Source organism: Piliocolobus tephrosceles, chromosome 10, assembly GCF_002776525.5.
Source record: "Piliocolobus tephrosceles isolate RC106 chromosome 10, ASM277652v3, whole genome shotgun sequence".
NCBI lineage: Eukaryota > Metazoa > Chordata > Mammalia > Primates > Cercopithecidae > Piliocolobus > Piliocolobus tephrosceles.
The window spans coordinates 1,807,481-1,817,607 of record NC_045443.1 but is presented as its reverse complement, the minus strand read 5'-3'; the positions used below and the strand labels follow the sequence as shown (position 1 = coordinate 1,817,607).

General features: G+C 49.7%; 1 protein-coding gene across 4 annotated transcripts in view; it reads right to left on the bottom strand.

The window, feature by feature from the left end:
• Window positions 1-474: 474 nt before the first annotated feature.
• Window positions 475-10,127, bottom strand: part of ERC1 (ELKS/RAB6-interacting/CAST family member 1) — a 545,652-nt gene continuing 535,999 nt past the window's right edge. For 3 of the 4 annotated variants that reach the window (XM_023182988.1, XM_023182991.1, XM_023182989.1), the window contains one exon: window positions 475-6,239. In XM_023182988.1, the coding sequence (XP_023038756.1) occupies window positions 6,102-6,239 (138 nt within the window). In that variant the 3' untranslated portion in view covers window positions 475-6,101. The remainder of the gene's footprint in view (window positions 6,240-10,127) is intronic. The other variant, XM_023182990.1, reaches the window with a different exon arrangement.

The following is a 10,127-nucleotide window of genomic DNA, read 5'->3' as shown; positions in this document are numbered from 1 at the left end:
CCACGGAAGCCTGAGTCCCAGTTCTGGGCAAAGCCCTCCCTCGATGGCCCGCCCTTACGGCTCTTCTATCTTGGCACGAGAGTAACACCATCCCTCAGCGCTGGGCACCTACTCCAAGCTCTGCGACAGGGAGATCTGACACGGATAACCTGGCCCGGGGCTGAGGGTGTAAAGGAGGAAAAAGGGAACTGGGAATTGACTTTGAGAGCTGCCAACCCAGAGATCAGGCGGGAAGGGAAAGGAGGCTCACTCCTCCGAGGTCACAGCAGGCTGGGGGAGGCGGCATCATGCTCGTCAGGGCTGTGTGGGGACTCCCACACCCACGGTCAATCCTGGGACCCTGGCCCTCGGGCTGCCTGCCACTGGAGTTGGCCTCTTGGGGACTGCGGGCCTTGTCCATCTTTTCTAGCATTTGCGGACACATCTGGCTTAGACGAGCAGCTGGGTGAGACTCAAAGGAGGACACAGCACACAGTTTTTAAATAACTTTATAATTTCCTGGTGGATTTAGTTTGTGAATAAAAAAGAAAAAATGAACAAAGTGTTTACAATAATTATCAAGGCAAAGTTGAATATAACACAATTTCTTTGTAATGTCATTATCCGTCAGTAACACAACTCCAGCAGGAACACACACATACAGTTGAAGGCAGCAGGTGCATTTGCATCACAGACACCACCATGGAGGCTGCTACTGTTACCGAAAGGAACTCAAGCTACAAGGGGGCAGGTGCTCCTCGGCTCCTCCAGTAAAGTGCAACACTTCCTTCCAATGCCGCAGGGAGCAAGTCACAGGCCCCACTGGACATCCTGCAGCGCCCGGAAGGTGCCCGGGCTAGTCCTGCCGTGGGCCAGCAGGCCAGAGTGGGGGGTGCTGCCCTCAGGATGTGTAGCTGCAGTAGGTGGATGCAATACTGGCGTGGCGTGGGAAGAGGGGCTGGACCCAGAGGGCTTGCTTTGGCCGGGGTGCATTCTCTGGCTTCAGTAGGGTTCACTTCCTTTCTTGACAGTGGCTGCTCTGGGCCCAAGAGAGACAGCCTGGGCCTAGGAGATCTGGGGTCGAAAAAAGCTCAAAGGGAAAGAATTGAGGGCCCGAAGCCAGAAGGAACTGACATGGAACACGGTCTGTTCCACCTGGACTGCAAGCTCCAGGCTGGCCAGCGCTCACCCGTGCTGGGCGGTCACTGGATGAGATAGCACCATTGGGCAGGAGAGGTCCTGTGGCCTGCCAGGCAGGGCTGCAGGGTCAAGCCCAGGTTACCATGCAGTATTAGGCACACTGAGCTAGGACCCCCGTGGGGTGAGGCTGGTTATGGGGTCACAAACTGTGAAACCTTTACCCAGAGGTCCTGAGCATGTATAGGAAAATCCTGGCACAACTGCGCGGCTCTGAGTCCTAGACTCTCGTTCCTGTTGCTCGGCAGGTGTCTCTCGCCCAGGCGGGCACTACCGTTAAGTGTGCTCCATGCTTCCTAAGCTGCCGGCCCGGGGCCACCTACGCCAGCTTGGCAGGAGGAGGGGAGCGTGGCTGCCCTGTAACTTGAATTCCTTTATTAACAAGATATTGGTTTGCATGTTTAAAACACAGCTCTTTTTCATTCTACAACTACGTTTTAATCTTTTAATAATCTCAACAGACACAATGTAACTGCCCCAATTCTCTGAATCACACAGACAATATCGACAAGCAGAGGAAGAAGAGGGGAGGCGGGATGGGACGAAAACCTGCTCCCCCAAATCAATCCCTAAAACCACTTCCCCCCCAGAGTCAGGAGAAGTACCTACAACAGGGTCACAGCACTTGCCAAACACATTGGAAAAAATCAGGAGACAGGTGGTTACAGTTTTGACACTAAAAAGTCTGGAGACAGTTTTTGCTTAAAAAGAGTAGGTAAAGACAGCCATTTTGTTCAGAAGGATTTCCCTGTAATGTATGTCTTTTCTTGCCTAATTATTCCCTAATTTGCATGGGGGAAACTCCAGATTCTCTTTAAGACATTCCTTTGAGTGGTTCGCGTCCCCTCCTGAGAAGCCCAGGGCTGGCAGTGATGGGTGGGCGGCCTTGCTCTGCGGAGGGCGTGTGCGGCACTGCGGTCTCTTCTCTTCCTTCCTCCTCAGTTCCGAACCCAGGCCGGTGAAGACGAGGCCGGGTACAGATGTTAAATTACTGGTATTCGCTGACACGGGGTCCGCTGGGCTTGAGAAATGCCACGTTGTGTCATACTCCACGCAGCCAGGTCTTCCGTGCTTGGCTCTTTCCTCGAAGACACTGAGGGTAGCCACCAGGCCTACACTCAAGTAACGTGGTCAACAGGAGGGCGGTGTGGTCCTCGGAGGAACAGGACTCTGGCAGCAGATCCAAATGCCAGTGGATGGGCAGCTCAGAAACATTTAGATTTTGGGTAATACATGATGGTTTCCTCATAGCCCTGACCCTCAGTAGGGGAGGGGTTAGTTCAGCAGGTGGCTACGACCGTGTCTGTGATGAGTCGCCTTCCTCTTCTCTCACTCTGGGGTGGGTGAGTCCACAAGTTCCTCATGGACAACCAGACTTCAATCGACAGAGAGTGGCAAGTCACAATGCCCCTCTCAACACTGAAGGCGGCCTTGGGTCCAGTCTGCTTTACAAGTTATTTCTAAAACCCAAGTATGAGGAAGTCCGAGAGCCACAGGTAGATCTTTAGATTATAAAGTGCAAGGACAAAGGTTAAAAGGTTAGAGCTGAGATGAATTTGGCGATTCCCATCCATATATATACGTATTTTTAAATAGAGTTTCTGTCACCCAGACTGGAGTGCGTGACGTGATCTCGGCTCACTGCAGCCTCTGCCTCCCAGGCTCAAGCGATTCTCCTGCCTCCCAAGTAGCTGGGATTACAGGCGTGTGCCACCACGCCTGGCTAATTTTGTATTTTTAGTAGAGTCGGGGTTTTTGTCATCCTGGCCAGGCTGGTCTCGAACTCCTGATCTCAGGTGATCCACCTGCCTCAGCCTCCCAAAGTGCTGGGATTACAGGTGTGAGCCACCGTGGCCGGCCCCATCCATATTTCTTAAATATGTTAAAGCCTGTTCAAAATCTTTTCCATTTCAAATGGTATCAAAGTCCTTGCAAATCTCAACTGATACCTCATCAATGATTCAATGAGTACCGGGGGTTAGAGGTATGTGAAAACATGAGACACTCATACTGTACTTCCTCAGTTACAAAACCCCGTTGGGATCACACCCGCTCTTCTGCTTGCCCTCTTTATGGTGACACTGATGTGAGGTGCAGATCTTTAGGTGCTAAAGGGCAACTAGACTTGCCGATGGAGGGGTCTGGGGAAAATGAAGGGCGACTTGCATTGCGCTTTCAAGGCTATAAAACTTCAGTAGCAGCTGCATGGCCGTATGAAACCATGGCTACTAGGAGAGGGGCATGGCATGGCAAGTCCTAGTGTGACGGGAGCGGCACATTTGGTTAAGTGTTGGTTCAATGATTTAGACTCAGTGAGATCCTCTGAATGCTACAAACTGCATCCACTCTGCCCTACAGCACAAAGGCAGGCCATGTTTATTACTGAACTCTTAGGCAGTCACCACATCATTTGAGAAGCCAGAACTGTGCCCAAGAAGGGTCAAGATTCCTTGCTGTTCATAGAGACAGATGATATCTGTCCCAGAAATTTTTCTTCTCAGAAGCACTGTCAGTCACAGACGGCTTCCTTCCATCAGCTGTTCCGGGGCGGGGGGCAGTGATGGAGAATATTGAGATGAAGAGGAGCGCCACACACCCAGTGGCTGAGAGTGGCAGGTGCTGCACCTGATGAGAAAGGCCACGTGGGTGGATCTGGGGCACCTGCTTGATGCCTTCTCGGATAGACCAGGGAGAGAGCAGCTGGCCAGTGCCAGGCCACTTGTGTAGGCATGGCCGCACCTGCTTTCTTGGTTCCACTGTGGCCCTGTGACGGCTGTGATCATACCCCAGTTCTTTACATTATGGTGGATAAAGTAAGATTCTAATACTCCTGCCTTTCAGTACTGGGAGCTTTCTACATGGTTTATGGGCACTGCAATCAACAGAACCACAAACGACCACCACTTACTATCTAACCCCTGCACCCCTCTCTGGCCAGCCTGGCGATCAGGAAGCATCTCAGTAAGAGGTTTATGAGCAGGGTCTATTTAAACCTCGATAAGAAACACGCCACAGTTTCCTCTCACAGGAGAGGGATTGTTTCACAGCCGGGAAAAGCGGAGCTGGAGATCTGACCGTATCAGTTAACGGGACAGTCAAGGGCTGGTGGTGGGAAGTTCCTGGACTGATGGGGCTGTGCTGACTCTGCAGACTTTAAATTCTCGGAGCAAGTGGGGAAGGAGAGGAGAAAATGCAAAACAAAACAAAACGAGTCCAGCAACTCTTATCAGGAGATGTGAGTGTCTGCTGGGCTCTGGGGTAGAGATGGTCAAAGAACTAGATTTGGGTTAAGTGGTTTACTTCCTCGTGCCCAATTATTTACGACTCTGTTGTCTACGCTTGGGAAAATGTCCTTAACAATGCCAATACCTTCAACTGGATTTGCAGTCTTGGGGTCAGCTTTCTGATTTGCAACATGAAGCTGGCTGAATTCTACAAGGTACATGCAGATGTCAGCAAATGGCCACCCACAAGTAGATACTCAGAGCCCTCTAAGGGCAACAACAAACAGCCAAAATCCAGAATCATCAAATGGAATCCCATAGGCAAGTGGGTGACTGAGCCCCCCAAACTCACGAACTCCATTAGGGAACTTTTCTAGAAAACATACCTTAAGATCGGGGAGGGGAAGGACATGCTATTTACTGCTTCGACTTCAGCTGGTATGTCTCACAGAATCCACTGCACCTCTCCCTTACTGAGAAGTGGCCTTTTCAAGGATGGATGACTTGCACACAGTAGGCATTTCATAAATATTCTCTGAATGAAATAATCGAGGAAGGAATGTGTGTAGGACAAGAAACCTTCATTTATGCCAGAAGAAGGTCCCAGGCAATGCATGAGGCTGAGGTGCTGAGAGGATGAGTCTAGGGCAAAGCTAGCAGGCTGAGTGAGGGATCAAAACGTCAGCAGCCACTGGGCTGCAGGAGCTCGGGATGTGGGTGCTGGGAAGGCAGGCAGCCTCCTGGAGGTGTTCAGGGGAAAGCAGCCCAACCCCGAGGCATGGGCACCTGCTATGGGGCAAAGCTGCAGGTGGGGACAACGGGGCCTCGTATGTCACCTTTGTATGTTCTCTTTTTAATTTTTTGTAGAGACGGGGTCTCGCTATGTTGCCCTGGATGGTGCTCTTTTAACCTCACATATTCTCCTTCAGTTAGAGACATTTGATCTAATTGTATGATAAGGTCAACAGTCTCTAACAGGAGAGACTGGTGGAGAACACCTCACACCATCTTCTTGTTAGCTGGCGGAGGAGCAGAGTAAGGAAGGCTGGGACAGACAGTCAGGGCTGGGTGAAGACTCAGACCTTGGGGGACGAGTGCTCCCAAGCCATCGTGAGGCCTGCTCACAGCTCCCCGGTATAAAGCATCTCATGTGGAAAGTAAGCAGAAGAGACAGTGAAAAGAAGAGTCGATTTTCTCTTCCCTTCCCCCTTCTCTTTTTCTCATCTTTTTGAGATTGTTTTTTACCCTTTTAGGAGAAAGCACCTATTGTGATATTAGAACACTCAGCTCTCTGGTCCAGTGGAGGCATCCTCTCAGCCCGCTGAACTCCAAGTACATTCCTGGTTTCATTCTCACGTCAGAGGACAGGAGATGAGAGGCTCCTCTGCTCCATGGCCCTCTGTCAGGGCCGAGCCACCAGCTTCCACAGTCACTATTGACGACCAGGCGGCAGTTCTTCAGAGACATTCATCTTTTATCTACCCTGGACATCAGGAAGGTTAGTGTAGAGACCACATCCAAAGCAGGAGGCAGAGAAAGATGGCAGATGTAGAGACGGTGCTGGAATCACACTTCTTCAAGTGAGCAAGATGGGATGAAGTTTGTAGTGTTTGGTGCCAAGAAGGTTCCGGGCGCCTGTTCCTTGTAGTTCTCCTTCTTGGCTCCTGGGTTGACTACCTCAGGCTTCCCCACAAAGCAGGGTCAAGAGGACTCTTCCAGGGCGTTGACCACTTGCTCTAGGATGTCGGGACAATGGTCTGCTATCTGCTGAAGAATGGCGTTGGCAAACTCCTGCAGTTCTGCATTGTCCCGTTCACCTTTCTCTAGCTCATCCTGAAGCTGAAAGGGAAAGGAGAGACGGATTTCAGATACAACAATCTCACTTGCACTGAGCTAAGAATTATTTTTCATCCATACATGACAAAAAAGGCACTTTCTATGTGAAGTCTCTCTGCATCAAAATTAACCATAAGAAAAGTATAAAAGTAAGTATCGAATGTGTCTTCATGAAAGTGAGACCCAAAAAGTCACTGGTTCTAGGCCCAAAGCTGATTATTTTTGCAGAGCTGTGGCTTCAGCCCTGGCCTCTCACTCTAAACAGAATATTCTCTCTACCAAGTCACAGGCTCACGAACCTGCGTGAGAGTGGGAGAGAGGGGCATGGTGATCTCAGATAGGATCTCAACCTTGTGGAGTGACCCTTGCCCTGAGGGAACTTCTAATTTAAAGGACTTCTCCATGTGCCGTGTGTCACTTTCATTCGGTACATTAGCCTGCCCCACCTGAGGCCTGCTGATTTAGCTGAAGAGATTACTCTGAGAAACACAAGATAATCCCTTTGCTTAGAAGTAAGTATATTTCTAACTTCCTGTTGTTTTTAACAACCTCTTTCCCATTCCTTCAAGCGTTTTCACCAACATTTATTGAGCGCTACTCTGTGCTCGGTGCTGAAAGCTGAAGGGATTCGGTCCTTGTCCCAAAGACCCATTTAGGTGAACGGAGACAAGCACGTAAACAGATAAACGACCACCCAGCAGAGTGAGGCCACAGCTGAGGCTCGAGCATGTGCTGTGGCAGCCCGAAGAGTGACTGTCTCACCCCGGAGGAATCTGAGGAAACGCTACGAAAGAGGCATGGGGTCTGGATCTTGAGAGCTGACTAGAGTCTGTCTGGGAGATCAAAGACAGAGGAGGCTTAGGGCAAAAGAACAAAAGCTGATGCGTGGAGCTTGGACAGGCCTGGCCCAGATCTTGCATAAAGGGAAGCCTCAGGATGGCAGGAATGTAAGGCACAGGGAGTGGGTGGAGAATGACAGGAAATGGAGCTGAAAACACATGCGAGGGCCGGACTGAGCATGTGAAGTGAGGGAGTTCCAGTGTGATCTGCTTACAAACCAAACCCAAACCAAAACCACAAAAAGGAAGTCCACGAACTTTTACATGGTGCAGTGACACGAGCACTTCACTTTCTTAGACTGAGCAGAAGGAGGAGTCCACCAAGGGCAGCTCCTGCGCCCAGCCCAGGTCGGGGTTAGGCGGGGCTGACGCGAGGGAGGGTCGGGGATGTGGAAAGGAACACACGGGTCTGAGCATCTTCAAAGGCAGGACTAAAAGGAGGAGGTGTTCAGTGAGGGAGAACTGGAGAATCATTTCTGACAGTTCTAGCTGGGGATACTGGACAAACAAGACCGAAAATGTAGGAGGCAGAGCAGGTTTTAGGAAAGAAAGGAGGAAAATTAAAAATGGCGTATAAAGTGTAGGTAAGAACACAGGCTCTGGAGTTAGGCTGCCTGGGTTTCAAGGCCAGTTCTGCCACTGAGTTATCTGATCTTGACTTCTCCGAGTCTCAGTTTCCTCATCTGTAAAATGAGGCAATAATAACCAGGTCAGGCCAATGTCTTCACGTTTAATTTTCTGGAGAGATGGGAGTCTATGTTGCCTACGCTTATCTTGAATGCCTGGGCTCTAGTAATCCTCCTGCCTCTGCCTCAGCCTCCCAAAGTGCTGAGATTACAGAAGTGAGCTCCTGTGCCCTACCTTATATGGCTGTTTTAAGGATTTAATGAGACAGTCATATAAAGTACAGTGTAATGCCTGACAAATAGAAAATGCCTGACAAATATGAGGTGTTCTGTTATTAAATGGGTAAGATCACCCAGCAAGAGCATATAGATTAAAAAGCAAAAAGGGAGCTAGGTACAGCGGTGCATGCCTGTAATCCCAGCTACTTGGGAGGCTGAGAGTGCGGGAATCGTTTGAGCCCAGGAGTTTGAGTCCAGCCTGGGCAACATAGTGAGACCCCATCTATCTTTCTTTTGTTTCTCTCTCTTTGTTTTCTTTCTTTTTTTTCCTTTTTGAGATGGAGTCTCGCTCTGTCGCCCGGGCTGGAGTGCAGTGGTGCAATCTCAGCTCACTGCAACCTCTGCCTCCTGAGTTCACGCCATTCTCCTGCCTCAGCCTCCCGAGTAGCTGGGACTACAGGCACCTGCCACCATACCCAGCTAATTTTTTTATTTCTAGTAGAGACAGAGTTTCACTGTGTTAGCCAGGATGGTCTTGATCTCCTGACCTCGTGATCTGCCAGCCTCGAACTCCCAAAGTGCTGGGATTACAGGCGTGAGCGTCTTTCTCTCTTTCCTTTCCTTTCTTTTCTTTTCTTTCTTTCTTTTTATTTCCTTCTTTCCTCCCTTCCTCCCTCCTTCCCTCTCTCCCTTCTTCTCTCTCTATTAATTTGTGACAGGGTCTCCCTCGGTTGTCCAGGCTGGAGTGCAATGGTTTGATCAGGCTTGCTGTGGCCTCGACCTCCTGAGCTCCTGTGATCCTCCTGCTGCAGCCTCTCAAGTAGCTGGCATTACAGATGTGTGCCACCGTGCCTGGCTCATTTTTGTATTTCTTTTCTCTTTTATTTTCTTTTTTTTTTTTAGAGGTGGGGGGTCTAACTATGTTGCCCAGGCTGGTCTTGAACCCCTGGCCTCAAGTGACCCTTCTGCCTTGGCCTCCCAAAATGTTGAGATTACAGGTGTGAGCCACCACACCCAGCTGAGATTCCATCTTAAAACAAGCAAAAAAGGCCGGGCGCGGTGGCTCAAGCCTGTAATCCCAGCACTTTGGGAGGCTGAGACGGGTGGATCACGAGGTCAGGAGATCGAGACCATCCTGGCTAACACGGTGAAACCCCATCTCTACTAAAAATACAAAAAATTAGCCAGGCAAGGTGGCGGGCGTCTGTAGTCCCAGCTACTTGGGAGGCTGAGGCAGGAGAATGGCGTGAACCCGGGAGGCGGAGCTTGCAGTGAGCTGAGATCCGGCCACTGCACTCCAGCCCGGGCGACAGAGCGAGACTCTGTCTCAAAAAAAAAAAAAAAAAAAAAAAAATCTGGATGCTTGGCACCATAAGACAGGGCAAGAAAAAAAGAAAAGAAAAGAAAAAAAGAATCCAGATGCTCTGAGTCAAGAATTAGCACAGTGCTTCTTAAATATGTCAGAGTTAAGAATAGACCTAGCAATCTTCTTTCTGCTAAACGGTGACTAAAAGACCAGGACACTGAGGGGCCAGATTTAGACGACATTGCCTTGATGTATCTCAAGCTCTGGCTGTGCCACATGAATAAGAATAATAGGGAAAGCTAGGAGGCTGGGTACCTTGTAAATACAGCTGCACAGAAAACACCCCAGAAATGCTGCTAAATGAAAAGGCTACAAATTTAAAGTCTCAGCAGAACTGACACCAACCAAGCTACGGAAGAGGTTGTGGGGTGGTGTTGCTTCAGTAGCTCGATTCCAGCTTGATCCTTCCCAGGAATATTCCAGACAATTCTACTTTATATTCTGAGCCAGGTATCTCCTCTTCACTCTCTACAAGTCACTTATTTATTTCCCATGAAATAGTCTTTATTCCAGCCGGGCACAGTGGCTCACGCCTGTAATCCCAGCACTTTGGGAGGCAGAGGCCGGTGGATCACTTGAGGTCAGGAGTTCGAGACCAGCCTGGCCAACATGGTGAAATCCCGTCTCTACTAAAAATACAAAAATTAGCCGGGCGTGGTGGCGGGCACCTGTAGTCCCAGCTACTTGGGAGGCTGTGGCAGGAGAATCGCTTGAACCCAGGAAGCAGAGGTTGCAGTGAACCGAGATTGCGCCACTGTACTCCAGTCTTGGCGATAGAGCGAGACTCTATCTCAAAAATAAAATAAAATAAAATAAAATAAAATAAAATAAAATAAAATAA